The 24,566-nt window shown below is 40.9% G+C and overlaps 1 protein-coding gene across 4 annotated transcripts in view; it reads left to right on the top strand.

The window, feature by feature from the left end:
- KIAA0825 (KIAA0825 ortholog) overlaps nucleotides 1–24,566 on the top strand; it is a 379,136-nt gene that overhangs the window by 171,725 nt on the left and 182,845 nt on the right. For all 4 annotated transcript variants that reach the window (XM_066602996.1, XM_066602997.1, XM_066602995.1 and 1 more), the window contains exons 14-16: nucleotides 5,056–5,247; nucleotides 13,312–13,533; nucleotides 16,708–17,116. In XM_066602996.1, the coding sequence (XP_066459093.1) occupies nucleotides 5,056–5,247; nucleotides 13,312–13,533; nucleotides 16,708–17,116 (823 nt within the window). The remainder of the gene's footprint in view (nucleotides 1–5,055; nucleotides 5,248–13,311; nucleotides 13,534–16,707; nucleotides 17,117–24,566) is intronic.

Genomic DNA, 24,566 nt, shown 5'->3' with positions numbered 1-24,566 from the left:
GGGATCTGGTCTTAAGATCAGCTCCTCAAAGGGCTCGGGGGATGGTCCTTCTATTTATGACCGCTAGTATGTTGCTCAAACGGGTTATGGATTAGAGGGCTTCCGCAGTGATGAACACATGTATGGAGCAGGACTTGCCAGCTTATTAAGGGAACTTTTTAGAAGAGCCGATCCTCTTTTCAAAAAAGGTATAGAACTAGTAAAACCAAATGTAAAGAATGCTGTTGAAAACATTGCTAAAGATGCAGTTCCAAGTATGTCAATGGTTGTTATGGATAGGATCAGTCGACCCCCTGCAAGAGCAGGAAGGCTTGTTGCTTATTCGCGTAAAACAAAAGTCACGTCAAAGAAAAGGCATCTCTGCATACCATTTCCCAATGCTGCTCATGGATAAGAGTGTAATATGTAAAATACATCATCGCCAGAAACTCCTTAGATGCGCTGCTTTGACAACGTCCAATTAGAATTCTTCATATCCGGAAGTGACGAATATTGTTACAATTTGAATACCACCCTCTTGTACATAAATTGCCATATAGTGAAACAAAGTAACATGGCTAGCACTGACTGTTCTCGTGTGTGTCTTAATAATTATTCTTTAACTATGCTTTTCAATCAGGTGGACATTAATCTTGGGGATTGAATTATTTCACAATTGGATAACCTTTTGAGCTATATAGCATACATTGAAAATATTTTAAAGTACAGTTAGCAAACCCTGGCCTTGCAATTTACAGCGGATTTGTTCTATAAAGATACAGCTGGACAGCTATAGCATATCAATGGGTACAAGATTTACCAATCATGAAAATCTGTTCCGTTATTAGGTTTTGTCGATAACGAATCATTTAGCTGCAGTTACCAGTGAAACCCATTATGTTTCCAACATTATAACATGAAAAATGCATCTCTGTGTTTGTACGGACAGAAGATTCCTGGAAGACCTTTTCATCCTAACTTTAAAACTGAATTTGCCGTCAGAGAGTATATGGCTCTTGTACACGTATCCGTAAATCAGAAATATAATAATTGATTATTAATTGATCGGGAAGAGTTCATGAATGAGTACGCATTTTTTGCTTTTGATTCGGCACCTGATTAAGAACCAGGCAGACACTTATCACTGATTAAAACAGGAAACCTGTGAGCTAAAATAAGATTTGCTGTGCCGATGCCAAATACTGCAAATATGATAGTATATTCTGTCAGCCTGTCTATTCTAGAAATCAATCCCAGAAGAGAGGTCCTATATGACTATAACTGATGACGGATACCCTGCAGCCTACAAATCTTTTGAAATCTGATCCAAACGTATATTTTTCGAACGTACTTCCGTGTGATTTCTTGCCACACTACAAGGTGGCTCATAAGCTGGCTACATATATTGTGAGCAACAGCGAGGTAATCATTGCATATTAATTGTAATGATGGGAAAGCCATATTTTTTGACAGCTATGGTTTATAACTAAGGATGAGCGAGTATACTCGCTAAGGCACTACTCGCTCGAGTAAGGTGCCTTAGACGAGTATCTCCCTGCTCGTCCATAAAGATTCAGGGACCGCCGCGGCTGACAGGTGAGTCGCGGCGGGGAGCAGGGAAGAGCTGGCGGGAGAGAGGGAGAGAGAGATCTCCCCTCCGTTCCTGCCCGCTCTCCCCCGCAGCTCCCCGCCCCGCGGCGGCCCCCGAATCTTTAAGGACGAGCAGGGAAATACTCGTCTAAGGCACATTACTCGGACGAGTAATGCCTTAGCGAGTATACTCGCTCATCCTTATTTATAACCAACCAGCGAGATAGTTCCAAAATAATTTATAGATTTTTAAAAAAGAAACTGAAACATTCAGTTATCAAAATTGACAACTACAATACACAGCTAGTTCGTTTCGAAGGCGTTATTGTGTATTTATACTTTATCACATTGCTAGGGGAATATTTTATAAAAGTGCTCTACATTACTTTACAGATGATTTTAAAAGAAATGACCGCTTAGTGGAAATGTTTGTAAAAAAAATTTGTATCATGTAAAATCGGACTGTATTTTATGTTGTATTTAGAAGCAAAAACGTCCGTCTCCTTGTAACACTTGATATATGTGAAAATGACAAGTGTGTAGTCACATTTTTTACTGCATGTAGTCATATGTATTTTTTTTTTTTTTTTTATTTAAAGTTTTCCAATAAACATAAGAATAGCAGCCTGAAAAATTATGGATGAGTTATCACATAGGAATATTTGATCTGGCTTGATAAACGATACAAAGTCTTTGGTGTTCCGATATAACTGGAGTTTTCTCCGCCTTTCATTGTTGTATATCTGGTAGTAGAAATTCACTTGTAACAATTGCCTGCACAGGGCCAGTGAATGACAAAGGGGAGGAGGAGGGGATGTTTCAGTGAGAAGGGGGTGCTTCTCTCTCGGGGTAATGACCCAAAGTGGGGGGCTGTGAGACTGTGTTTTGGGTTTTGCATTTATATAGAGGTTGTTGGGCTAACCCCCATTGCAAGGAGGGCATATCTATCCATGGGGATCAAATACTCAGAAGCGTGTAGTTTTATTATTAGAGTTGAGCGAACATACTCTGCCGAGCTTGATGCTCGTTCGAGTATTAGCATACTCGATGGTGCTCGCTACTCGAGCGAGCATCACGCCTTGTTCGACCCCGCCCCAGTTTTGGCCCTTCCCTGCTGCTGACGTGTCAGATTTGACCCTTCCCCAGAGATAGAGGGAGGGGGAGAGGGAGAAAAAAGAGAGAAAAAAAGCTTGCCAACCGGCGGGTCACATACAAAAATGCTCGAGTCTCCCTTTGAAGTCAATGGGGTTCATTACTCAAATAGAGCTCTCGAAATTTATGAAAAGCTCGACTCAAATAACGAGGACCCGAGCATTTTGGTGCTCGCTCATCTCTACTTATTATTAAACTGTGGAGCACTATAACAGCATTGAGGTATATGGAGAGATTAGGGATACATTAGAGTTAGACATGTCCAGACACTTTCAGAACTACAGCTCATCTCCAAACCATGGAGATGCCATGTGGGCGTTACAAATCCACATTCTACTCCCACAAGTCTGCTTGCTTCATTCTTGTTTCGGACAGCATCACACAAGTCCGCTATGAAATATCAGGCTTAATAAGGGGAAAAGGAATGTCAGAGTCCAAGAATTTGGATTAAACACATTAGGGGGATGAAATTAGTGTTGTTTTATACAGTAGAGACTAACCACACTGTTTCAAAAAAGATGCTGTGCTTTTACTAAGCAGGCTGTTGCAAAACAGAAATATTACAACATAGAATGATAAAAGCGAGTTTATTCAGAAGGGAGCTGTTATTCCCGAATCTAACATACTGGACTTGGTACTCAGTACAACGAAAAGCCCCAGTACAGACAAAAAGATGTTTGCCTATAAATTTTAACCACTGTGTCACTCAAAAGAAAACACTATATCGTCTTATCGTGTGTAGTTTCACAAGCTTTTATATGCCTGTTGTATATTTGTGATTGTTCTAAAAAGCCTTTAAACTTTGTAATAGTGGGCTGTGTTCATTTGGCAGCTACTATAATAGAAACTGGGGGTGAAAGAAAGAATTGCAAGAGCTGCAGTGTGGGAAATGAATAATTCCTGTTTCAGGAGAATCATAGGGTGGGGCTATCACTACTCCAGGGATGGGGGCAGATTGATAAATTGTACTTTTGGGAGGGGCTGCCTGTTACTACTACAGGGAAGGGTGCCTGTTGACGAGATATGGTAAGTGGGCGGGCTATCAGCCCCTTTACCAGAAGAGGTAGGCTGAGGAGATATGCTAAGGAGTGGGGCATCTTTCACTTTACCAGAAGTGGACGGTTTGACGATATGTGTACACTCTTACTATTAGCTACTATCTTTTTTGCTCTTTTGAAGGCACTGTGATATCATTCAGCTTTCAGAATATATGATCTGATTGCAGCTGCTAAACCTTTAAATGCCACCGTCATTTCAGAGAGCGGCATTTCAATGCCCTGTCGGTCTTCTGGCTTCCAGAACTTTCCACCGCCCCTGTGATGACATTGGTTCGATGGCTGCCTAGGCCTTTCTAAAAGGCCCCTGGGCTGCCATTGCAGATTGTCTGATAGATGCATTGCAGATGGCTTGATAGATTGCCTAGCAGATCACTGTATAATGTTATGCTATGGTATTACGTTGTACTACAGGAGCGATCAAAGCAAGTTCTTGTCCCCTATAGGGGCCTAGAAGAAATGTAAAAAGCGATTTAAAAAGCGATTGATAGGAGAAATAAAAGAGTTTTGATCTTTTTAAAAGATGGGAGGAAAAAACGAAAATGAAAAAAAGCTTCATCCTTAAAGCCTCATGTCCACGGGGAAAATCAGTCCCGCTACGGATTTTCCATGGAGAATCCATTGCGGGTCCCTCCTGTCCCGCGGACATGAGCGCTGAAAATAAGAATAAACTTACCCGCAGCGGACCGGGCAGGTCTTCTCTGCTTCGCGGCCGAATCTTCTCCCTATTTTTTTAAATTCCCTTTTATTGACCATCTGCGGATATTTATCTACCCGCGGGTGGTCAATGCATCCCTATGGGGTGCGGATCCGCGGGCGGGAGAAGAGTTAAAATCCGCTGCGGATTTTAATTCTTCTTTTCCCCGTGGATGGGAGGCCTAAAGGGTTAAGGGCAGTATATTATCATGATACATTGGCTGCCGAGAAAGAATACAGTTTATGTATGTGGATGTATTTTAATGGATTCTGTCACCAGGTTCATGAACTTTGATTCAGAGCTGAACTCTGAGTCATGGAGGGGGGGCTTGTTTTGGCTTCTCTCTGCCCCCATCATGCAGGCTGACAGCTCTCTCTCCCCTTTTGTGTATTGAGAGAAATCTGTCACTCTGCATTTGCTGGGCAGAGAGAAAGGTCAGCGCAGCCCACATCCATGACTCAAAGTTCAGCTCTGAGTCAAACTTAATGAAACTGGTGATCCCTTTAATGCATTTTAAAAGACACTCTTAAGTTTGTCTTTATCACTTTTTAATGCTGTTTGTTTTTTGTTGTTTTTTTTTAGTAGCTGAGGTGCAGGAAATACATAACTTCAATTTGTTAATGCTGGAAGATGATGATGGCAAGAACCTAAATGTCACAGAAATCGTCCTGTGGGTGTTTTCTTATTGTTCTCTATCACTTGAGTCTTTTACTACCCTTTTGGAGAATTATATGGATCAGGAGCATCTTTGGGATTCCCTGTGCAATCAGACAGGTACAAAATAAGTTGTCTATAAAACTATACTTTTTCTTCTTCAAAGACTTTACTCTTTAAAGATCTGTTCCAGGTAAATACACTTTACTTTATGCCTGCTCACAGTACTATCCCATTCAACTTTCCAGTATTTAGGTAGGAGCTATAGAACTATTATACTTTATAAATAAATAAATCTTGTTATTTGTATAGCGCCAACTTATTCCGCAGTGCGATCAGGTAATTTATTTATTACCCCCCACTCATTTTGCTGACCTCAGAAGGATTGAAGGCTTGAGTTAACCTTGAGCCAGCTACCTGAACCAAGTAGGGATTGAACTTGCAACCTTCAGGTCGTAAGCGAGAGTTTGTTCTTGGTTCACTTATAGAATACCACAAAACTGGTTGAAACTGATTAGAGTGGTACAGTACATGGCAGCTCACATCTGGTGGCATTTTTTTTCATGTCATTTCTGAAAAAACTTTCTGCTGTGTTTTGATAAAAAAAAACGGTTTGCTCCATGTGTGAATATTTTTTCATGCTTTACTGTACATTTGGCTGCTGGCTATTATCTAGAAAAAAAGAAGAACAGACCTTAAAGTGGGTTGTCCATTTGTGGATAACTATTTCTCTAAATAAGGACCCACTGACGAGAGGGGAAATCCTCTCTGGGATGTTTATATGCCCTAATAGGATAAAGGGGTTTTCTAGGATTTCAAAACAGTTTACCTATCCTCAGGACAGATCATCAATATCAGATTGGTGGAGGTCTGCTACTTGGGACCCCTGCCGATTACCTGTCTGAGGTGGCTGTGGCACTTCACATCCTCCTCTGATCCCTATAACATCTCTGCATACCAGGGACAATACTGTATATTTCATAGCAGCTGTGCCTGGTATTGCAACAATGTCCCATTCACTTAAATGGGACTGAGACACTCTCTGTACATGTGACTGATGAACATGATGTCACAGGCCTGAGAAAAGGTTGTGGCCTTTTCAATCAGCTGATTGGTGGGGGGGGTCATTAGCGGTGGACCCCCACCTATTGATATTAATGACTAAAGATGAGCAAGTACCCAAATGCTCGGGTCCGCGTTATTCGAGTCCAGCTTTTCGTAAAATTCGAGAGCTCTATTCGAGTAACGAACCCTATTGACTACAATGGGAGACTCGAGCATTTTTGTATGTGGGATGCCGGGTCCCGAGCTTTTTTTTTTCTTGGTTCTCTCTCCAGAGCGGGGAGGAGCCAAAAACTGGGGCGGGGTCGAACACGGCTTGATGCTCGTTCGAGTAACGAGCACCATTGAGTACGCTAATACTCAAACGTGCATCAAGCTCGTCAGAGTACTTTTGCTTAACTCTATATACAACTGATAATAAAGTATCTTGAAAGGCTCACATTTTCTATTTGCTCACCTGGCATTGACAGTGTTTGAACTACAGAGTAAGGGCTAATGTCCATGGGCGGTTTTTCACCAGCATGTGGCCGAGAAATGAATCGCAGCATACACTATTTCTCCACGTATGGTATGGAGCCCTCTTATGGGCTCCATATCGAAATGCTGCCGCTACACAGGCATTGCAGGAGGGCAGCATTTTGTAAACACATTCCCGTTATGAACAGATCAGCGGTCTCTGGCTGAGCAACAGGGCTCCATATGTGTACAACGGCACAGGAGACCCGCGCTATATAAGGACACGTTCACATGTAGCTGAAGTTGGTGGAGATTTTCTGCACCAAAATCTGCATCTTTTCTGCATTAAAAACTGAGTTAAAATCCTCTTAAAAGGGTAAATTTAGACCAACAGTGCAGATTTTGATGTGATTTCTGATGTAGAAATTAAACAGATTTTTTGCCATTTTGCGATTTTCGGCTACATGAGATGCACCCTGAAAAGTATTTCATGAGAGGGTAGGAAACGGGCTCAAATTTATAAGCAATTCTCACCTCTTAAATGCCTACCTGTCCAGCGTAGCTGGCCCAGTCCCAGAAGCTGCTACAGAGGTCATGTGCTGTTCATTATTTGCATGACCACTGCAACAACTCTTTGGCTTCAGTCGTGAATCTGCCTTGAACAGCACATAACCGCAGAAGCCAATGTTTAGCTGCTGTGGTCACGTAAAGATTGAACAGTTACGTGACCTCTACAGAAGCTTCCAGGATTGTGATAGCTGTGCTAGACCCAGTGACCATTGAATGGGTCAGTACTGTTTATTTTTTAAATTTTAGAACATTCCCTGCCTAGAACATTTTTTTCACTCTTGGAAAACCTCTTTTAACTGCTTAAGGACTAAGCGTGGTAAATATATGGCGCTTAGTACTGGGCTTTAATCCTGCCCGATAGCAGGAGTTCAGCGCGGGATTAAATCCTCTGCTCCTGCAATCAAGCAGAAGCAGGTCAGGTTGTCAGCTGTTATTCACAGCTGAGAACCCAGAGGAGAAGGGAGAAGCGGTTTTTAACCACTTCTGCCTTCTTCTTTCCTGGGTACATAGCACTCAATGAGCGCTATGTACTAAAAAGTAAAAGTGGAAGTCTTTCTTCCACTATGCGACCCGACGATCACGTGACTGCTGAGTCCCCCCTTGTTACAGCAGTGCTGCAGGGTTCTACAGACCCTGATCAGCTCTGCCAGTGACTATTGTCACTACAGGGGGATATTTTCCCTTGTAACTGGGGCTCCCATGGATGCTCCAGCTACATTGAAAAGTGTGTAAAAAAAAAAAGACCACGTGAGTGACCCCCAGAGGTCTTATCTGATGTCATGGGGGTCATAGATGGTAAAAAAATTGTTACAAGAAGAAGAAAAAAATTACAGAATAAAATAAAAATAAAAATATATACACAAAACTGACACCAACCAAAAACATCGCCGTGTGCGTCCTGTAATCCGAAACCATACATATTATATATCAAAATGTCCAAAACAAAATGAGAAACCCGTTCCCATACTTTATTTTTAGCGTAAATATACTAATTTAAAAAAAGAACAACTATGAATGTTAAAAATATATTTTTTTTAGCTTTTTACCCGCAATAAAACTAAAAAACAAAAAAAAACAGAAAAAATTACTTTGGTAGTTAAAGGGAAAAAATAGGGCAGTAAAACCACCACATGGATAAAATCCCTAAAAAGTGTCTGGTCCTTAAGGGGTCAAAAGTTTTTTTAAAACTAGTAATAAGTAAAGCATGATTTACACATAGACTGCAAATTGCACTGCTATGTATTGTATATTTGTTGTACTATTAGTGACCTACTGTATTTATCTAGCAAGTGTATTAAAATTGTTTTATTTTTCATTGTTTTTGCTATTCATGAATTTACATATAAAACACATTACATGGTCATTTTGGAGTGTTACGTGCGCAGCTTTCTTCTTCGCTTCTTGTATTTAAGCAGCGATAATGTTCTTTTTGAAATTTGGTCAAGTGGCACCATTTTTTCATTTTCCAACAACACACAAGTCATAGTATGAGTGAGAGGATCTGTTGAAATGACCAGCATTTCCATCTGCATGCAATACGTATGCCAGAAACAAGTTTGTCAGCGATGCAGAGTTGAGATACAACAGCTGTCGCAGAACTAGAAAATGCAAAACGGCACAACTCCAGTTTACCATGAGTCAAACATAGAGCTCGACGAGATGGAAGAACATAAAACACAGTCTAATTTACAAGAGATGCAGACCCAGATGGCTTGCAGTGTGTTATCTTTAGCAGAAAGCATACTGTTACATGTCAGTCCTTCAATCCGCTGTTTTAATTGGCATTTCTACAGTGTTATGTTGTCAACTGAGCTGTGCTGCATTATCTACAGGTTTGTATACTGTATATATAGTACACTAGGAAAACGGACACCTAACCGTTAGACTGCACTTTAGCGGATTAGGAGAGACCAGCCAGTTATGAAAGACATCTCATTGGGCATATTTGTAGTTTGGATGCAACAATCCCACTGCGATTGTGAAATAACTTCAAACTGGAAGCTGTGATATACTGTCTTATTTACATGTAGCAATAATAAAATATAATTAACTGAAGATTACTTCATATTACAATTAATAGCGTTATGTTCGCTTTCCATTAAGGATACCGTTGTTTCATATGTTTTCACTTGAGAGCAGTTTTTGTTCAATCATTTTTCGCTTTTTATTAAAGGTAATGTCTCATTTAATTAAAGAGAGCCGATCACATTGACCACGCCGTCCGATCTGCAGGCCGCCTGGAACAGAGTAGAAGTAGCTGAGCCAAATAATATTATATATAGGTTTTTGTGAACAGATTTTATGTAACGTATTGATCTAAAAATCAGCTAATTTGGGGTTAGGGGTCCAGTGGGTGGTTGTACTAAAGGTTTGATAGCTATCTCTGTATGCTCATATAAGGATTGTTGTCAATTATTGAATAGAACTGCCCACTGGACTCCTAACCCCCAAGTAAAGACAATCAATAAATACTGTTCATGCACTCGGACACTCAGTCTAGAGGATAAAGCTGAACTCACCCAGCAGATGGGAGGGAGATCAGCTGGATGCCAATAACTCTCTCCCCTCTGATTGTCCGGAAGTACCTTGTAAATATAATTCACACTGGGTCCACATCCAGGATGTAAAAATAAAGGTTCCACTTTAATTCATAAAAAGCAACAACAAAAAGGGCCTCCAAGAAGGAGGACCCCTAGATGATTTACAGGGGAATCACAAAGTGCAGGAGTGCAACGCATTTCGGCTATCTGCTGAGTTCAGCTTTATCCTCTAGACTGAGTGTCCGAGCACATGAACAGTATTTATTGATAACCCCCAAATGAGAAAAGTTTTAGATCAATAAAAGACAAGTTTTATGCTAAATATTTCCCCAAAAACCTATATGGCAACAAGCTCACCTACTTCTGCTCTACAACATACTGATTGCAGATCAGAATACATGTTCAATGTGTCAGGTTTCCTGTAATTGTAGTTTCCTTCATTAATTTTTTTCAGAAAAATATTGGACCTTATTAATAATTCTGTAGAGGGATATATCGGGCTTCATTTATCAAAACTGCCCATTTAAAAATGGCTTTGTTATCCATAGCAGCCAATCAGGGAGCATCTCTCATTTTTCCAGAGCAGGATAAAGCTGACCTTTGATGGTTACTATGGGTAGAAATGCCAATTTTTCTGTTAAACAGTTTTGATAAATGAGGTCCAATGTGTTTGTTTTATTTTTTAAAACTTTCATGAGTGCAGTTATTCTTAAGATATGCAATGAATGGGAGCTAAAGGGCCACTCCGGGGATATTTTTTATTATTATTCATTCATTATGTAGCTACTTGGGGGTTATTAATTCACTTTCTAGTCAATTTCTCAGTGTGTGATGCTGTTACATGGATCTACTGAAATGGATCCACAGTTACTGTTGATGATGATCATACAGCTCCTGTCACACAGTTATAATAGTGGAGATCACAGCTCACCCTTCTGACTGTACACTTATCGTTTGTAGCTTATTTAGTTGACTATAGAAGGTAATGATCCTTATACTTCCCCTCAGCAGGACAAAATGATATAGCCTGTTAGACGTGTGCTGATGCATCATTCAGTTGATTGAAAGTGAAAATAAAAAATCTCCCTCTCACGATAGTGCCTGACAAGCATCAGACAGGCATGGAAGTAGCTAGAATACACAGACGAGACCTCCAGAGTGTGACAGGCAATCAGGTGAGGGGTGTAGGCATGGAAAAATGTGTTTTCACTGGAGTGGCCCTGTAATTGACATATAAATGTCATATATTAGCACAGACACCAAGAGGGAATGAGTAATGATAACGAGATGACTCTGCTGATTTTGTCCCAGTTTACACAGCAAAGCTGAACAGTATGCTAGAGAAAAAACATTTACCCTAACTTAATGAAGTTAGCCTGGTTTTGAAAATTGATTGCCTATCCTCCGGTTATGCCATCAATATCTGACTGTCATGGTCCGCTGTCTGGGATCCCTGCCGATCAGCTGACTGAAGTAGCCACTGCATTTGCATCTCCTCAATATTTACATTGTAATTAGTACACAGAAAGCTGTATTTTTGTATAGTGTCCAATCTGAGTACTACAGGCTTGTCTATTGAAGTGAAGAGGACAGGCCTTTAGTACTCAGAATGGCTGCATGGTGTTCTGGGTACACACAGGATTGTGCTCAGATGTAAGCATTGAAGAGGCTGCAATGCTTACATGAGCACCACAGCCTTTCAATTCATTGAGCAGGAAGCGGACCCACATCAATCACATATCACTTTTTGCAGGCATGGTCTTCTTTCCCGCTTTTCTAATCTGTCCCACTTTTTTGTTCATGTTTATTGTCCTTGTTTGGGCTTGTTATGTATTTGACCTTTGTCATATTTTTTCATATGTACAGCACACTAGAATTAATGGTGCTTTGCAAATAATAATAGTAATAATATTTCAAGATTTTTGTGTTTGTAATGGCAAAAACAACAAAAATGAAAAAAAGTCATAAAAGCCAATTTAAGTATTATGAAATTTTTTGATGATGCATTGCCTTTAAAGGGGTTTTTCAGGACATTAAAAAAACAATTAAAAGGGTTTAAAATTAAGAAAAATGGGATACTCACCTATTCCAGCCACTTCTTGTCCAGTGCTGCAGCCCAGTGCTCGCCACATGGAACCTGGAAGACACGGCGAGCAGTAACATGCATTAATTGTGCATGTGACCACCCTGCCTTTCAGAGCCTTCAGCGATCACTCTTCCATGGCCGCTGAAGTCTGTGAGTGGCTGAATGGTCACATGCATATTGTACGGCACGTGAACGCTCATCGTGTCTTCCAGGTTCTGTGTGGCAGGCACCAGGGCTGCAACGCTGGACAGGGAGCCGCTGGGATAGTTGAGTATTCAATTTTTATTAATTTTAAGACCTCCTAACAGTTTTTTTTAAGTCCTGGAAAATCTCACTTTCAAATTACTTCTCAGAATAAGCTGCCATGTATGGCTAGATGAGAAATAATACTATTGCTGGCCAATAAATGGCTTCCATCCTGCATTTATCACCAGTTTCCCCTTTGCAGGCTGAATATATAACTCTCTAACTTTCAGTTTTCAGTGAGCTTGTGGGTGGAGACTAGCTTCTGTGATGTCTTCTATACATTGCACAAGGAGACAACAGCAGAATCTTTTTGCTGTTTATCTTTAGGACCCACATATAAAAAAAATGCATCATGGATGACACTAGTGAAGCATTGAGCAATGTACATGTGACTTCAGTAGCTTTACGTCCCTTACCAGTTAGCTGGTGCAGACACATCTGTGTGAGTTTTCTCTCTCCCATCTCCATTCTTTATCTCTCCATAGCCTTCCATGCGTAGCATAGGAAAGCACTCATTTCCACTTTCTGTTATTTGCCTTGATGTCTCTGTTACTAGGGACAGACTTTACTTCACAATAGGCAGCGGACAGCAAGTTAGAAGCAAATGAGACCCCTAATGGCCAGCACTTTTAGAAGTTTTTCTTAGCACAAAAATATCATTTTAAGTAAATAAAGTATGCAATTTTGCTATTTAATCACCTTTGCTACCACATAAGCACAAGTTTGTTGAAAAGGTAGTGACTAGAGATGAGCGAGCGTACTCGGCAAGGACAGATACTCAAGCGAGTATCGTCCTTACCGAGTACCTGCCTGCTCGCCCGCAAAGATTCGAGTGCTGGCGTGGGTGAGCGCTGTGTTGCGGGAGTGAGCAGGAGGGAGCCGGGGGGAGAGAGATCTCCCTCCCGTTCCCCTCCGCTCTCCCCCGCTGACACCCGAAACTTTGCGGGCGAGCAGGCAGGTACTCTGTAAGGACGATAGTCGCTCGAGTATCTGTCCTTACCGAGTATGCGCGCTCATCTCTAGTAGTGACTATTTAAGCTACTGTACTATGTCTAGAAGGAATATGTAATGCTAAACTCTGTATATCCTTACAAATAGGAACAATTTGTAATCCCATTTAACAGTGTAAATTTCCTCCAGTTTTTCCCATGTCTTTTCAGATGATACATGAATAGTGTCTGTAAGATTTTTTTTGCATTAATGTCACTTTAATCTTCTCGCTAGTGCATATCAGCAAAAATACAGTGCTCAGATATTTGAGAAGAACTTTAATAAGATCGGTGAGAGGCTTGGTGAAGCAGGTTACCTCATTCATCAGTTCCAGTGAGACCACCAATCATTCTTTATCCAGTTCACATCATCGCAGTTTCCCTGATGTCTTGATAAAAGCCTTACCAGAAAAATGGAACTTTACTAACCCAAGAGAGCCTCAAAAATGTCAAAAAAGTAAGTATATGCTTAATTGCAATATACTTTATATTAGTTGTACTGGTTTTGCTCTTGCTGCTATTAAAAGTTTAGAATTCTGATCACTTTTAGGTCTTCAGCAGAACTATGATATATCTAGTAGGTGTACTCCTTGCCTTAGATACCCAGCTTTAACCCTTTCCAATCCACCGTCTGACCTCTGCAGACATTATGATTTAAGACTGTACAGCTCCGATGTTGGAAGACGTCCGCCGGGGTTCTCTTACTGTATATTGCCAGCCTCTCTGCTGTCGGAGCCTGTCCAACGTGTCACCTCATGCAGTACTGGCTTTAGCCGGCAGATAACGCCGTTGTATAATGCCAGAAAAAGTGTAAGCCCCCTAGGAAAACCAGGACACAAATTGGATTGGAAAGGGTTAAGCTTCTTGGAAGAAGGATGAATTAATTGGTTCAGCCCCAGAGTCTCAAACTCATTTTCACCGAGGGCCACAATAGTCTTCTGGCTGCCTTCAAAGGGCCAATTGTAATTGTAAGACTGTATAGTAAGAGCTTGTTCACATGACCGTATTTGCTCAATGCATTACACTCGCAATTTTTGACTCCAGTGGGTTCCTTTACGTGAGCATATATTTTCATGCAATGTACAATCGTGTAAAGAAATGCTCGGCATGACCTACTTTTGATGGGCCGGCACAAATACGCAGGAAACATTTGTATTCACTACATATTTGTACACCATTTCAATGGGACCATTTGCATTCTTTTTTGTGGATGTTAAAATATGTGGGCGTAAGCGATATTATACAGGTATATGGTAAATGCTCTTAACTGGGAGGCCTGGCTGGTAAGCTTTTCCATAAGGGTTGATAGGTCCAAAGATGTGTAGTCACTTTTGCATTCCTGGGTGGCTACCTGCTCTGTGAGGGACTGAACCTGTAAATTCCTTTTCTTGAAGCACCTTACTGTGCTCCTCTTCTAAGTGCTGTACTTTAACCTCCAAATCAGATCTTGTGGGCCATTCAAGTACCATTCCCAAGGTCCGGTCTATAGAGAAGGACGTAGGGGCTGGTAAGCCCAGTGTGGATGTTGTTGCCAAATTAGATACGGTGTAGTGAGGTGCAAAAGCATCCTGAGTAGGAGACAGCCTGGTAGCAAAAGTGTATGGGGAGCCCAATGGTGCCCCTCTTACCTCCAATGTAGCGTTGGTCGATGCAGGAGCGGGAAATGTCGGTGAGTTCTCTGCTGGTATGTGCTGTGCTGCGGAAGTAGAAGGCAAAGGACAGAGCGCCCAGGGCATAAATGGAGGTACCACACTATTCAGTGTGCTAGCCACTAACTAGAGATGAGCGAACGTACTCGTTTCGAGTACTTACGCACCCGAGTACCGCCATTTTCGAGTACTTCAGTATTCGGGTGAAAAGATTCGGGGGGCGCCGGGGGGCGGGGAGAGGCGTGGCGGTGCGGGGGGTAGCAGCGGGGAACAGGGGGGAGCCCTCTCTCTCTCCCTCTCCCCCCCACTCCCCACTGCTACCCCCCGTGCCGCCACGGCGCCCCCCGAATTTTTTCGCCCGAGTACGGAAGTACTCGGAAATCGCGGTATTCGGGCGAAAAAGGGGCGTGGCCGAGCACGTTCGCTCATCTCTACCACTAACATGTTGCAATCAGGTCACAGGGAAGAGTGGTCAGGCTGAGAGTTTAGAAACTTGCTGATGCACTCAGTCCCCGAGTTTCCCAGCAGTGCTCTCTATTTTTTCCCCCTTGGTCATCGCTAATTGGGTCACTTGAAGTGGGTTATAAAGGATTTCCTGGCTGGAGGAACCCAGAATGCCAAGAACTCGCTTTTTCATGCTGCCCTACCGTAGCCACACACCCCAGACAATCCCTTTAAATAACTTGTTTGTCATTGGAAAAAAGTTAAGCTTTTTTTTCTAGACCACCCTTGACCATGGACCATACAGTATCTAGCATATCATAATTAACGGGGTAGTTTTTCAGGAGATCTGTGAACACCAACGTGATTAATTAGCTACAGCTGTAATGAAGACGTGACCATTCCCCCCCCCCCCCCCCTTGGGATTGCCATTTTAAATGTGTTTTTTTTAGTTTAGAGAATTATGCCATGAGGAAGGGCAGCAAGGATCCAGCCTGAAACATGAAGCTTATCTCCTAAAATTGTTTTTGGATTTTTTTTAAAGATGGTTAACTAAAACTTGCAGTTTTAGACTTGGTGCTGGATCCACAAGCATTTTTCTATTAGTATATCAAGGCTGTTTGAGAAAATGATACAGCCTATAAATAAGGTGCTGTTCCTGGAAAGAAGTGTAATTTTTATAATCTTATACATGCCCTTTAAACATAATCGAACAGTGTCCCTGTTTGCTGGTAATGACTTATGAAGTACATGAATGAATACATGAATTACATAGTGAGGGTGTTTTAGCTCTTTACAGTGCTTATTTTAGACTTTTGAGTCCACTCAACAATAAGTACCATCCAGTAATAAATACTCAAACCAAAACAGAATAATGTGAGGCTCAGTAGAGAATGAAGGGGAGAAACCCTACTGAAGCAAAACCAGACAGTAATTTGCAAAATAACCTGGAATTAAATAGTGTGACCTAGTACACACAACTACAAAGCCATACGTGGCCAATGATGTCCATAAGTAATCCTATTCAAAGCAAGAATTCAGATAATAGTCCTAATTCCGGCATTTTATAAGATAAAGCTCACCTTAAAAAGATTGAAAATACTGTAGCCTCATCATAATTTCTGCAAAAGATGTCACTTGATGCCAGCAGGTACATAATGGAAAGCATAAACTGTAATTTTGTTAATGCTACTCTATTAGAGGCCCATGCTTATATTAGCTCTCTCCATGGGAAAATTAGAATGTTAGATATACAAACGGAGGTCAGTTTACATAAAAAGTCAACAGAATTGCAAGTACATTATTCAGAAAGCCTATAGAAAAGTGCTTGAAATCATAGGGACAGTATACAAACCTCATGTTGAAACGAAGCACTTTAATATTAAGTAAACTCATCATGGGTCATTCGGAGTTGAATATACTGTAGTTGAAGGGTTGGCCTTGATAGTGGCCAGTATTTGCCTTACATTCAAGAAATGTATGTTCTTGAGTTACCAGAACATGGCAGCAAATTATTAATTATTTTCTCTTTCCTGTTAAAGACGTTACAAGATTGACAGCTGAAGCAGTCTCCATTGTGATCAGCAAACTACCTTCAGTAATTGCGTGCCTGCCTCCCCCAATAAAGTACTTCTACTCATTCTCCGAGAGAAAAATATCAGAGCAGTACTCTGGATGTAAAGATACAGGTATAGTTGTATGGAACTTGATCAGTATTATTTGTCATATATTAGAAGATGGAAATGCCATAGAACAAATGACAGGTACCACATTGTCTCGGTGGAGTAATGAAAGGCTTGCTTCAGTGTGTCGATGCTTAGAGAAAACCATTGGGATAACGACCAGTGACCCCAAGGATAATACAAAAAGTATCTTTGAAGATCTAGAAAAACACCGACCAAACTGGATTGAGAACAAGTTAAGAAAAGCCAAACTTCTAAGCACAATCAGGTAAGAGACCATCATTGTACATATACATCTATATATGTCTTTACTGTACGTACATTGAGAGAGCTTTTCCAGCTGCAATGCGTCTATTGTATGATGTACTATATAAGAGGCTATACAGGCATGCTAGCACATAGAAGAATGTATTCGTCAAGCTTTCAACCATGTAGTCTGCACTTAGTAGGTCATTTTCATTACCTCTTAAATGCTGACCTCATGAAATTTGGAAAGAAGATATTGGGATAAAGATTTTCATCAGATTTGTATTTTGCTTGGCCCTCTAAAGTATGGTAGTTCTGTAGAAACTCTACTCATTGCCATGCTATCTGGGTACTGGGTTACTTGTTGGTCTGTTAGGTGAAGAGATGCCCATTGCAGCCAGTCATAGTATGTATTGATCTATGAATTGTATAAGTGTTACCATAATGCTAGGATACAGTAATGTTGGCATTAAAGAATTCTAAAAAATAGGAAAATGCTTCATCAAGTGTGACCTGATGCAAAAAAAAGCAAAAATGTTCTGTAATATATGTATTCGAATTACCTACATGTCCAAATGTTTACACATTCTGGTCCTATTGGATCAGGATCGATAAATAAGTCGTATTCAAGTAATTAGGAATACTACCACAGTGTTTGTGATGTACAGACTTTTTAGATAGACTGGCTGGTTGGTGGTCAGTATTTCTTGCCACATTGGAGTTTCATTTTAATCTCTTGATCTTCTCAAAATTGATCTATGAGAATTTGAGTCCACAATAGATTAGCAGCTTTGCTTTTATGATTGGGGAATGACCCTATACAGAATTTGGCTAGGATTTTTGCTGGATTGTGCTGAGTAGATCAGTAGGATTAATTCTAATCTGTCCTAATTTCAGTATTATTTGAGCATTGTTCATAAAGTTACTCCATTTTGCTAACATTTCATGACATTTGTTGATCTTTGGGGTGGTTTCACACAGGGTTTATGTATCAGCCAGAAATTAGTCCAACAGGAAGGAGAAGTATAAGCCCCAATCCCTTTGAATCCACTTCTGGCTTTGGTTCAATAAACTGCATGAAAAAATACCACAAAATCCTGTGTAAGCCCCCTTAATGGTGTTTGGTGTGCTTTTGAAAGACGTACGGGCTAATATCTGTTTTTTTGTCATAATACATTTTGAAATGTGAGAGGGAGTATATATTGATGCGTGCGACTCCATTTCATGGGTGCTAAACTATACTACCTGTGACGCTGAGTATTCCAACTGACCCGAAATATATTTTAAAAAAGCTTTGTTTTTATTTTTGGGGGCACAGCCTACAAGTATTTAAGCTATGTAACTAAAACAAGTGTATTTCATAGTCTCTCGTTCACTCGAGACTAGGCTGGTGATGCATATGTAGACCTTTTTGCAGATTTTTTTCATTCTATGAAATAATCTTACAGTGGAAATGATCATAATATGATGCCGTTTTTTGAAAGTTATGCAAGATTGAATCATTTGTTTAAAGCAGAATTCTTCATTTAAAGTGACCCTCCGGTTTCATGACAAAATTCTGTCCTGGGACTGGAGGGGCAGGGGGTATATTACCTGCCCTTATATTTCCTTGCCATCTGTGCGATCCACTGATTTTAGTCCTGGTCTTTGACCATCTAAGATAAGAGTTTCAATTTTCTATGTAGCTAATTGCACACTATCCACCGCCGTCTGATTAGCCAGTGCTGATCACACAAGCAGCACTGGCCAATGACAGAGCAGGCATAGTGCATTAGTAGTTTGTGCGCCAATTTACTATTGGGATTAGGTAATCTGTAATTGTGTATGCCATCTTCCAAAATTGGAACAGGACAGAGGGCAGAGAAGAACAACTGCAGATATATTCCACCTGCCCTGTCTGATCCCATTATAGAATTTTGTCCCAAAACTGGAGGATCAATATAATTGTGACAATCTATTAATATGCAGGAATGCTCTCCTTATAAAAGATTTTGGAACATACTGGATGGTTAGTAATGAAAAATACACTCGTCTCTACCAAGCTTTAATGTGCTGTAAATGAGTATTTTCCTATTTCGGAGCACTTTGCGTGAATTGTAGCACATTGCATTTGTAAATCCTCCCCATTTATCCAACACTATCGTACAGATAAAGGACGTATGTGCTAGAACAGTGCATCAATTATATGCAGTAACATGTTATATAATACAGTATAATATGCTAAAATGTTTTCAGATAGATAGGAACACAGACAGACTCAATAAAGTGATGACCTCTGCAGCTCAGTGAATTTTAAGTAGTTTAGTTTAGATGTGACTTTGACTTGTACTGAAAAAAAAAAACTTCCCCCAGTATAAAGTGGCAGCTGTATGTACCGCCTGTCTTGTACACTGCCTGAAAGCATTACTATTCATTAAAATAACCTTCACTACAAAGTAACACCCAGGCTGTAAACAGTCATCTTGTATTTTAGAGAACACGCTGCCCAAAAAAAAAAAAGTGAGGAAACGTCCGTCTTTGCAAAGTAATTTGTGGCGTTGAAGATTATTGTTTTTCATCATGGTGACCCTGACTTGGCTGGCTGGGTGCATATACAGATTAAGATGAATGCAGTTATTCCTTGGCTGAGGTCTGCCTCTTTCAGGGCACATTCTCCCTAATGACATGATTGATAGGCTATACCAAATACAGAGAGGAACTCATTAATCATAGCACTGACTGAATCCAATCATCTGCTTCACCTGCAAAGTGATGGACAGGAAAGGATACAATTTGGGTGATACACTCCTTTGTCAGAAGGCCCTCAACTTTTTCAATGTCATCTTCACGTACACACATACAAAATCCTCTGATAATATAAAGGTGGTTTGTACCTGCCATGAAAAGAAATGCATTAAAATGTCCTCCTAGTGCCATAGAGCGGCTTGCATATTTGCAGAAGCCTCTAATTACATAGCACATAATTTAGGTCAAAGTGATCCAAAAAGTGCAATGATACTTAATAATATTTTCCACTAGCAGCACCAATGAAAAGCTGAAACTTTCAAAACAAAGCTTTACAATGTAATTCACCCTCACTGATCAGTTTATTACAATTCTAGCTGATGTAAAACCATTTATATTGAGGTCATTGGAGCAGATGTGCAATAAATATCAATCAGGGCATATCTAACACATGGCACACATGACTTAATAGATACTGGCGCCAGCGTCCCAAACCAGTGACTTCTTCTGCAAGGTAATCATATCTATGTATGCACATCCTACATACTTTGTCAATGTAAACCTTTATTATAGGGGTTCTGGTTGGGATGGACATACAATGTATTCAGCTAGTAGGTAAAGGGACACATATCATGTAACGGATCGAGCTAATACATTCTATAGCTTACATTTATTGGACAGTTCTTAGAGAGACATAAGGGGTGCTCCATGGTAAACTATTAGATAGTTAGGGGCTCATATGCTGTTGTTGTATGGGGGCTGTTTGTAGTTTTTTGTTCCGTCCCCAATCTAGGGATCAAAGTTTTCATTATATAGACTAACTTAAGAAAGCACCAGTCATTCTCATTCTGCTCTGAACTGCAGTGGGAATCTATTTACAAGTGATGATTTAACCTTATAGAGACCTGGAAAGCGTGTTTTTATGATGGTCACTAAGAGGCCTAGTCTAAGATCTAGGCTCTTGTTTTAACAGCCAAGTGCGGAGGAACTCCGGTCCTGGCTATTCAACGCCTTACATGCCTTGATTAATAGTGATCTTATTATCTAAGCAGTTGATAGGGAGAGGGGGCAGAAATTTAACACCCTCCACAGATTAAAGTTAAATAATACATTATACCCCAAAGTGGTGCCAGTAAAAAATACAACCTGTTCCACAAAAAACAAGGCCTCATTTGTCAACGAAAAAATAATGTTATGGTTCTTGGAATATGATGATGTAAAAAAAAAAAAAACCTTAACTTTAAGGTGCAAAATGGGCCAGTCACTAAGGACACACGACTGGATTTGAATTGCATATTCCTCAATCAGCGTCCACGCAGATGATCCGCGGTAAAATGTGAATATTGAAAGGCATGCTTTTTCAAAACTGACGGCTACCTGCGTCCACGCTAAGCGACGGTGTGGGAAATACAAACAAAAAAAATCTGGACTGTACATGACCACCTGCGTGCCTCCACGGTCATGCGCAAACCAGTTAAGGGTCACCTAGCCGCTCATATGAGCCCGGCCTAAGATCATATACACCTGTATGTAGAGAGGTTGCCCAGGACTTTTGCTATTGATGACCTGTCCGCAGGATAGGTCATTAATAGTCGATCGCCAGGGAGTCCACCTTTCATGATCTGCACCAATCAGCTGATCGCCAGGTCAGCTATCAGTGCGGACTGCACTGGAAACAGATGGCGCAGTCAACATTTTAACAGCTTAGTTCGGTACTACAGGCACAGTTCCCATTGAATGCAATGTTAACAGTGCTATCTGCTTCCAGCACTGTCCACACTGAAACTGGCCCGGCAATCAGCTGATCAGCGGGGATCCTGAGCGGTAGACCCCCGCCAATTAACTATTGATGACCTTCCCTGAGGATAGGACACCAATAGTAAAAGTCCCACACAACCCCTTTAACACAGTAAATCGAAGGAAGTTAAAGTACTATATGTGCTGTTACTTTAACCAGTCAGAACCTCTTAAAGTTTTCTGTCAGAGATGCTGTTTTGAAGGTAATAATTATTTTAATATTTGGTTTGCAGAAGTTAAATCCAAAAGCGAAAACCTTTTTCTATTATTCCTGCTGTATAAAAAAAATAGCAGAAAAATGAAGAACTACTAAAAACCTGTGTGACGGAGATTAGTCATAGGGTGAACAGATAAAAATAACTTTCCAAGTGCTTCTTGCAAATGAAACACCAATTTCTGTTTGGAGCAAAAAAAGAAGAGAACTGGATTTAGATTCTATGGCCCCGAAGCTGAAATTAGATTTAATTACAAATTGAAGATTTTTATTCTATGTTAATAAAATCATTAGTAAAACTCGGATGGCGCAGTTTACATGGGACTTCCTACAGTCATTACTTTGTTCACAAACCCTTGATATAACGGGCATTCTGGTTATCTGGAGTGTTCTGGTATAGTTATCTCTGTGCTGGAATATTAATAGAACTTTGAAATAACATGTCAAGTGTCTTCCTCCATATCTTCCTCTAGCTCCTTCTACACAGACTATGGAAGTACAGTAGATGGACAGATTTGGTGCCTCTGCACAAATGATATTGAAGCTACTTCTTCGAAAATACTTTTCTTCAGTTGAAGTTTTGTTGCTGCTCTTCTTTTTTTTTTTAACTTCCTGTGTTCATATTGGCAGCTTCTATTCATGTGAGGTTTTTAGTTATCTTTTCCACCGTGAAAGGGGTTAAAGCTACCCTCCAATTTCAGGACAAAATTCTGTCCCGGGACCCAAGGGCTAGGGGGGTACAGTATATAATCTGCAGTATATAATCATCCCTCCAACGCAATCTTCAGACTACCTAATCCCCAAATCTGAACTGGCAGTGTTACCCTACTAATTCACTATACTTGCTCTATGATTGGGCAGAGCTGCTCATGTGATCAGCACTGGCCAGTCAGTGAGCAGTACACCATGTGCGTTAGGTAGTTAGAAAACTGCTGCAGGCATCTAGGATTGCCCAAAACCGTGCCCAAAACCATCAGAATGGAGCGGCAGCAGGGAAGAACAATTGTGGATAATTGTGCCTCCTGTCCCAGAGCAGAATTTCCCCCCAAAACCAGAGGGTCACTTTAGCCGGCTTTATTTAAAAAAATGTACTGTTTCATGGTGTAATTTAGCAAACCAAAAAGCTCATGCTCCCCTTCTAATACCCTACTAATCCATGGCCACTAATCAACGGGTCCCCACCAGTCTTTGTTCGCCTTTGTTGGTGCTGTGATGTACCGTAGTGTTACGTGACCATTCCAGCCAATCACTGGCTGCAGCAGTCATGTGCCACACACACTGGAACCACTTCGGTAGCCAGTGATTGCGTGGGGCCAAAGGCGTTCTAAGTTTGGCGCATGCGGCCTAATGTGTGTCCAATTAAAGATAAACACTTTTTAAAGGGAATGTGTCATCAGAAAATGACCTATTGTTTAAAGTGGCCCTCCTGTTTCAGGACAAAATTCTGTCCTGGCAGAAGAAAGGTAGAGGGTATATTACATACAGTAGTTCTTTGCCCCTCAGATCTGCCAGTTCTGGGCCCCGTTTTTGGCCATTAAAGATGGTTACAGCATTTTTTATTTATCTAATGCACACCGTGCACTGCTCTCTGGTTGGCCGGTGTTGATCACATGAGCTTCGCTGGCCAATCAGAGAGCAGGTGTATTCCATTGATAGTCAATAACAATAGCAATGCACTATGGATACTATCTAGACTAAAGATTGTTGGCCATTCTGGACATCTGAAACAGGACCTGGACTGATGGATTGGAGGGATGGCAGAGAAGAACAACTGCATTTAATATACCCCTCTGCCTCTCTGGTCCCAGGACAGAGTTTTGTCCCAAAACCAGAGGGTTAATTTAAATCAAGTTTTTATGATGTATGTTTTTAAGTAATTTTTAGTTATCTTTATGCTTAGTTTCCACATCACTATGTATATTAAACAAAATCCTAATATCTTACAGTTTTTACACTGACCATTAAGCTATTAGTCTTAGGGTTCCTTTACATACAATGAGTGCCAAGCAAACGATGCCCGAGATCCGTCCTGTGATGCCTGCTCTGCACAAAAGTGAGCATCGCTGGATCCCTCACAGTGTGGCCAGCAGGGAGGTGAGGCGTCTAGAGGAGAGTTCTCTCCCCATTGTGCCGCCGCCCCTCTCCATTCACTGTAAGCAGCGGCTGTGCAGTACTGAGCGGCTGCTGCTTACGCCGAATGATATACGTTCATCTTTTAAGCAGTTTAAAAGATAAACGATTGGATGATTCTCGTCCAGTCGTTCAGCTTCAGCATGCTTACACGGGACTATTATCGTTCAACACCCCCCACGACCACACTTGCCCCCTTGCGGGAGAACAATAATCCTTGTGTGTAAGGCCTTATTCACACGGGCTACAAATTCACGCGACTTTGTAGCACTACAAAAACACATGTATGTGAAGCCCATGGCTTCCAACGGGTTCATTCACATGAGAGAGGTTTTGTAGCCTAAAAGAACCCATTGGACACCATGGGCTTCACATACATGAATTTTTGTAGTGCTACAAAGTTGGGCAGTTTCGTAGCCCATGTGAATAAGGCCTAAAAGGGCCCTTAGATTTCCTGTTTTGTAGACATTACTTTTCAGTAGTTATCTAATTATCATCACAGGTAGGATTGCAATCCCAGGTATCACTTGTATATAGATAACACAGACACAGGATCCACAATAGGTGAAAGTCACAGGTCACCTCCCCCTTATTTCCTACACAATGA

The sequence above is a fragment of the Eleutherodactylus coqui genome, chromosome 5 (assembly GCF_035609145.1).
Source record: "Eleutherodactylus coqui strain aEleCoq1 chromosome 5, aEleCoq1.hap1, whole genome shotgun sequence".
In the NCBI taxonomy this organism is placed as follows: domain Eukaryota; kingdom Metazoa; phylum Chordata; class Amphibia; order Anura; family Eleutherodactylidae; genus Eleutherodactylus; species Eleutherodactylus coqui.
Note: the sequence above shows the minus strand (reverse complement) of the source record. Positions and strands in the feature narration are given on the sequence as shown.